The sequence below is a fragment of the Tubulanus polymorphus genome, unplaced genomic scaffold (assembly GCF_964204645.1).
Source record: "Tubulanus polymorphus unplaced genomic scaffold, tnTubPoly1.2 scaffold_31, whole genome shotgun sequence".
NCBI lineage: Eukaryota > Metazoa > Nemertea > Palaeonemertea > Tubulaniformes > Tubulanidae > Tubulanus > Tubulanus polymorphus.
Window position 1 is genome coordinate 144,388 of NW_027437438.1, and position 7,613 is coordinate 152,000.

Sequence of the window (7,613 nt, forward strand, 5' to 3'; positions counted from 1 at the left end):
ATGAGAAATGATTGAAATCTAGCAATTTGATATGGAAAATAGCATCACTATAATTGAAAAAAGTTAATAAACCACCTCCGATTGTCTAATCATTTAAAAGCTTTGCCTTCACATGGAACTATTTCCGCCTTATCACAGGTGCACTTTGCCACCATGATTTGCCTACTCAAGGATAAAAACTTTCCCACGGTCTTACTATCAGCATTTTCTAATAATTTAGGGAAATATTTTTTAAAAGTGAAATTTCACAGCTTATTATATACAATGGGGAACCAGCATACCAGCTATGCATTCCTGTCAGATGGCGCCACTAAGATATCAGAGGACCTCGATCAAAATTAGTTCATTTTCAAGTAAATTTGATCTCAATTTTCGGTCTTCAAATCCAAAAATTAGGCAAATCACTCATCTAAATAAACTCGGATTAGGTTTAAGAATTCATGTGGCACGTTTTTCATTCTTCATGCATAGAATTTGAGACATAATTGTTAGATTTTAATTTGAGTTTGAGACGAAATCCAGCGTCGACGTCGTACTGTACACTACCGAACCTGGCGCATTATGGTGGGATTCCGCTTGCCACAGTAGGATTGCCGGCACCCCATTTGCCTGTACCTGGGATTTTCGTTGAATTTCGACCTGACATTGGATGAATATATCATGAAATAATTTCCCTGTATTTCCAGGTGAATGAAACATATCAATTTAAACGGAAGAAAAATGTTGTACAGAAAATAACAACCAGCGCAAGTCTCGTCAGTGAATTAAGATGTGCCCAACTAGGAGTGATTCCCGAGGAGAAATGAAACTTTTAAATAAAAAATTGAAAACAAAAATTGAGTTGAATTTAACTGAAGAAGCTGAAGCGGTACAAAAACTCTTATAGAAATGTTGCGATAGGAGGTTTGAATTGCGACTTGAAGAGAAAGATCTCCTAAAAAAACCAAGCAAAGCAAATCGTGATGCACGGCATAAGGCAAAGAAAGCCTCTTAAGCAACACGATTGTCAGCTACTCCTTCATTGCTTGAGCCGTTATCTAGTAATGCTGATGATAGTGATAACAACTGCAGATGATACTTCCATTGTAACCGATGAATCTACTGATGATCATGCTGTTGAGATGACTTATCAAAGGGATGAAGAACAAGCAATGCCAGATATTCCAGTTGGGGGAGATCAGCTTATTGAAAGTGAAGTGGAGCCATTATTTGTGGACTCGGATAGTGAAGATGACAACAGTGACGATGATGATGACAATGATGATGATCGTCGAATTTAAACAAAGTTGACCATGTCATCGACGGAGGTTTGTCATGTCTTCAATCGCATCGATCATGCATCGTTTAACCAGAGGACCAACGAAAAAATGCTCACATAAAAAAACGTACCACGACATTACATGAATTGGCTCAATGCCAACCTCATACTGCTGACAAAGGAAACCAAAAATGCTTAGACGGACAATATCGAAAGCGATAGGGGAGAGTGTTAGTCATGGTACTGTAGTCGAGCTATGCATACCACAAAATCGTTGTACTCGTTCCAGTGTTCGGTATCATGGAGCAACTAATATCCTTTCAAAAAGAGCGTGTAAAGGCTTCGACGTAAAAATTAATATTGATGACCACTGGTCTAATGCTATGTATAGATCTTTGGATGCTCTTATGGAGAATGACAACACAAATATCTTCTACTTGAATCAGGATGATGCAGCTGAATTCCGCCTAAATACTCTCGCTACTTCAAGCCAGTTCAAAACACTGATGGTATCTGGCTCCGAAGAAAAGGGAATCCGCACAGATTTTATGAATCAGGAGCAATCTGTCTTACAAGTGACTTGTTACCATTTAACTAGATCTAGCTCGACGATGGATGATTATGCTGGCATTGTAAAATCACTAAAATTATTGGATAAGTCGCTGTCTCTGCATGCCAACGATATCCGAATGCTAATGGAAATGCCTATTTCAGGCACGTCTTTTTTCGGTCCAATGATCAACAAAAAGAAATTGATTGCATCAGAGTTGATGGTGGGGGATGAGAATCCAGCCCATAAAGAGCAGCAGTTCAATTGCGGTGAATTGCATCTGCTACAGAATATACTTGCAACATTTGTGACCACTAGATATAGTGGCGGATCTTACCTTAATCAGGTAGAACACATGAACGGCAATTAACTCGCGCCCACCCAAATTTGTTTATTCCGTCCACGATATTGGGTCCAAATAAAGACCCAGCAACTGGTGAAATAGATCTGGAACATGTTCATGCAAACAAGAAGACAGCTATTGATGTCTACATCGAAAGAGTTGGCAATGTGAATTGCAAGAATAATACAATAAAGCTTTTCAAAGCAGTCGGAAGTAGCGAAAATGTGGAACGTCGACCGTTTCTTTTAGAGTACCTAAAAGCTTCTGAGAAAAACAAAGAGTTATTGGAAGAAAAATATGCCAATGGTGGGGTGAATAGCCAAAGATTGGTCCATTTTGATAATGTTTTGAATGCCCACAAAGTGCCTAACAAAGTGACTAATACAGGTTTACTTCTAGACAGGGGTGGCGCTACTTTAGAGTTTCAATTTTTTTATTTCGGCAATATTTGATTAACCAAGTAACAAAAATTCACCACATACGAACTCAACCTACTGTGTTTCATATTTAAGCGACTGTGAAAGTTTCAGACGCATACGTGGCCTTAAACGGACGTAATCGTTTGACGTGACGGATTTCACGATAACAATAGGACGACGTGTACTACGTACCGTCGTCCTAAAAACAATAGATTTTTTGGCCTTTTTATTAACATTATATGAACATTTGACAATCAGTGACTTTTATCTATTCTTTCTTATTTCAGGGTCATGCATGATGAACTTCAAGGGGGTTAAGTCTAAGGAAGTTGAAGACTTAATTGGCGACTTCTGAAACATGCCCCTCATAGACCATGAAGGTCCAATTACGTTGCTAAAGTTAGTAAAAATTTCTTTTAAGTCCCTCAAAAAAGGCTATAACTTGTTTTTATGAACCAGTTTTCCTGGAATATGCTACAGTAACTCTGCCCAAGTCAGATCCGAACAACACAGAAAACCATTAACCTTCGATGTTTTTTGAAATATTTTTTGTTACAATAAATATAAAATATGTAACATCCAACTCGGATATCAGTTAAGTCGGAAACATTTTTACAATCCCAAAAGATCAGACTTGAGCAAAGTCTACTGTATGGACTTCTGAACAAAGTGAATTACAATTATGAAAAGATGAGGTTATGATATTTAGTTTGTATTTTAGGAATCGAGAAAGCTGCCACCAGCTACTGGTATTGACGACGATAACGCACTGGAGGATTAAGGGAAAATTATTTCAATTTTATATATGTTTATATACATAGTTATTTAACAAAAGTAATGTATAATTATTCAAATATTAACATTAGTTGTGGAAGGATTTTTTGGAGCTGGTGAAAGTGGACAGATATCGTTATAATGTGATGTCATACAAACGTTAAAGGAACGTTTTTATCAAACTTAATGGTTGCAGAAAGGTTATGAAGTAACGTTCAGTGAATGTTATCAAAAGCATTCTGTGAACCTTAAAAAACATTTACAAGAAAACATCATACAAACATTGTATGAACGTTAAACTCTAATGTTTAAACATGAGTGAAAAACTTCCAGAAAATGTTCTTTGAACGTTTTTTTGTTAGCTGGGAGTACTCTTTGTACCAAGTTTAGCCAAAATAGGATAACGAAGATGTAGTGCTAGATATTATGAGCTACAATTTAACAATTTTCGGATTAATTGGTGGTAACAATCTAAGTCGTTTCTGTCAAGCAAGTGAGTAATGATGCAAACGTGGCCTGAATCCGAGGGCCTGTGGCCGCCAATGTTCTGTATGCATCATATGCAAAGGTTGGTTTATGCAGATGATTTATAGTAGCCTCCTCTGATCCACCACTCCACTCCAGTCGGTATTGGCATTTTCTTCGAAACATAGTCTACATTAAACTAGCAATCCAAACCACAGTTGTCACTGTGTTACTCTGTACTTGGCAACTGATTATATCTTTGTTGTCGGTTAGCCTTCAAATGATTTTGTTTAAGTAATTAAAGGTAATAAATTACCCTTCCACTGGCATTTTACTACATAGATTTAATTGTTGGATAGGCAAAACTGGGGCCACTTGGATTTTGTGAACTTAGGTTGGCAGTGCAGTTTATTTACTGTATAAACAAGCATCGGCAGGATGGAGGTATTAATGTCGGGATTTATTGATTTTTGCGTACACAAGGTAGGACTACCAATATAAATGCGTACGTCATGCATACGAAAGGTAGGACCTCATAATTTTGGTCATTTTCATGCGTACGTACTTTATGGATGCTCCCTAATCATAATCATTGTTTTCAGATTGCAATCACTTAACATCGTTCAACGCGTTTTAGCCGTTAAATTAGGGGTCCAGGGACACCATGCCCACTTGGGAAGTTCAACGCTCCCTCGTGACCATGCACAAAAACCAAATGACTTTGAAACTCACCACAATCATAGCACATGTCAGCAACTACAATTTTGTAATTGATTATGATAACAAAATAGGGCATATGGAAATATTAAGTTATTCTACTATTCAACCCCCCTGGTGACCATGTTCAAAACCCAATGAACTTGAAACTCATCGCAATCATAGAACATGTCATGAACTAAACATTTCAATTGATCATGGTAACAAAATTAGCCTAGGTACCAATATAAGGAAATATATATGAGGAAATACTAAGTTATTATACTATTCAACCCCCCTGGTGGCCATATAGAATAACTAATGTCCTTAAAACTCACCACAATCATAAACGATGTCATGAGCTACAACTTTGCAATTGATTGTGATAACAAAATATGCATTGGTACTGTAACCGTCGATCTGTGAAGGTAAACCCGGTTCTCCGCCATCTGTAACCGCCTGGTTGTTGTATCAGCAGGCTGGCTGGGGAACTAGCATTTACACCAGCGGTACAGGATTCCATCCATCAGGAACAACAAGGCAGTTAAACCTTATATGTACAATCTTTATTGCATCGCGGAATGAGAATAATTATGATTACTTTACATAGTCTTTATATACAGAATCATGAGTATAATGTGAGAACTAGGTGTCAGACAAGTTGCAGACATCAGGACTCAAAAACTAACACCTAGTGACATGTTTGAGAGACACAAATTAATTAATGATGAGCCCCGACTAAAGCTAATTACTTTGAATACATATTGAGTAGTCTGACATGTTTATTACGATAAAGCACATATTGATACAATATTCATAAGTTATATTACATTATTAATACTAAAATTATTATTATTAAGCATTTCATGTAGTTAAAGATATGAAATATTATGAACCATTCGATATGACATTGTGGATATAGATGATTACGAAATATGCAACTTATATCAGGGTGATAGTACAAATATCATATAGAAATACTAAGATATTGTGTTATTCAACGCCCCCTAGTGGCCATACAAAAACCAATGACCTGGAAACTCATGACAATCATGAAACACGTTATAAGCTGCAACTTTCTAAATCATTGTGGTAACAAAATAAGCTTAGGCATCAATATAATGTCAAAAACCTTTTCCCAACTAGGAATGAGTACTGATGACACAAAGATGGCCGCCAATTGCGTCATAATTGGCTGATCAAAAATACCTCAGGTATAAAACATCCCTTTCCAAAGAATACCCATCAGCAATTGCAATGACAAATGGCAAACCAGTAGGAAGCTACAGGACTAAGAATTCTGGCCAAAATTGACATTTTTGGGCACAAAAAGGTCATAGGACGGCCATCTTGAGTCTGATTGACCAAATTTATGCTGATGGGCCCTGGGGGGATTCAATTATATAAGAAAGATCAAGGTAATTGATCAAATCGTCTTCAAAATTTCACTCAAAAAGGTCAAAAACTTGTAACAGGTGCTGATTTTGGCGAACAACAATGGCTGCCAGTCGGCCATCTTGATTCAGACAGGGCCAGTTTTTGGGCTGAAGTGCCTAGGGTAGATACACGTGTAACCCAAATATCAAGATATTAAATTGAAGCGTCTTCAAAACTTCCCAAAATAACTGGATTCTGTCTACGGACGGACGGATGAACGGACGAAAAGTGAACGCAATAGCCCGCTGGGACTGAAGTCCCAAGTGGGCTAAAACAGAGCTGATTTCACTTTCCCTGATTGATATTCTCAGAGCAATCCATTTCTTGACTGACGCAGACACCAAACTCAAGGTCATTGGGTAAAATTATGAATTTAGGAATTATTAATAAACAAATGGCGAACCCTTTATCTAGTTCGGTGTCTGTATTTTCAGTTCGGTGTCTGTATTTTCATCGCAAGATTAATTCGACGAATACATCTAAAAAAATTCTAGCAAACGTTGTCAGAGCGCAATAATGATAATACATTTTTTGTAAAAAATTAAGTGGATAAATAATAATCGACGATTGCAAGAGAGTTTTCTGTGAAACAACGGAAAACCCTAATGATTACTTTAATCTCAGCAAGCAATGATATAACAACGTAGTACATACCTTCAAAAATGCTGCAGCATTACAACAGTCACCCCCTACATTTGTCATAGCTATATTAGTTAGATCGGCTAATTCTGACTTCTTCACTTGTTGGGTATAGAATTCCCACAATGGCATTCGCCAAACACGATCACCAGACTTAATTCCAGCCTAAAAAAGTTTTGCCAAAACATAACATGGATAATTTGTGTTTCGAAATGTACCATTTTCTACAGGATTAGATCTAGACAACTGGAGAACATTAACATCAATATCTACAAAGAGAAAGCTAATAAAAACTTCTGGACTATTTAAAGGTGAAAATAAATTGCCCATGGGCAAAGTGTGGTTTACTTTGAAAGCTAGAGGTTGTTTGGAATAAGGGCATTGCTTGAAAAATCTTTTCAATTCGTGACTTCAAAGTTCCACAAGTTTATATTGTATTTTATCTTTCTTAAAGAATTATTTTGTAGTCAAATAAGACCAAAGATATAGATTTGGTTACAGTCCACGTCCAAAAGTTTGTAGGGTACAGGTAGGCGCGGCAGGGAAACTATTCTATATTTTCAAAAAAAATATGTTTCACAATATGAAAAAAATATTCAAATAAGGCCATCCCAAAATAATTGTCTGTTTGCCGTAACACCGGCTCAACTTTTCATGATGAGTCCGTAGGTAGGAAAACTTCAATTAGGCCACATTGACAAGGCATGTTTTCAGACGACGCAAACTTGAATTCAAACATATGTAGCTCATACATCGGCAGTGGGTCGGTCGGTCGGCCATTTTTATCAAAAATAAAATTTATTTCAATGAATCCCAGGAAAAAAGTTTTCACTCGGTACCTTTGAAGTCGGGTCAGTCGGGTTACGGCAAACAGACCATTAATATGGGATGGCCTAAAATTCATATGATGTCACATATCAGAGGGTGGCTGAATATTGGGTCTTGGAAACCTCTTCCAATGTTGGTCGCGGAAGTTAAAATACCGGTATAGAAGAAATTGGCTATTAGATCGTTTTAAATCCTGGAATTTAC

The 7,613-nt window shown here is 37.1% G+C and overlaps 1 protein-coding gene across 1 annotated transcript in view; it reads right to left on the reverse strand.

Moving 5' to 3' along the window:
• LOC141914499 (cytosol aminopeptidase-like) overlaps window positions 1-6,742 on the reverse strand; it is a 28,432-nt gene extending 21,690 nt beyond the window's left edge. The window contains exon 1 of the mRNA XM_074805720.1: window positions 6,597-6,742. Coding sequence (XP_074661821.1) covers window positions 6,597-6,713 — 117 coding nt within the window. The 5' untranslated portion in view covers window positions 6,714-6,742. The remainder of the gene's footprint in view (window positions 1-6,596) is intronic.
• Window positions 6,743-7,613: the final 871 nt, after the last annotated feature.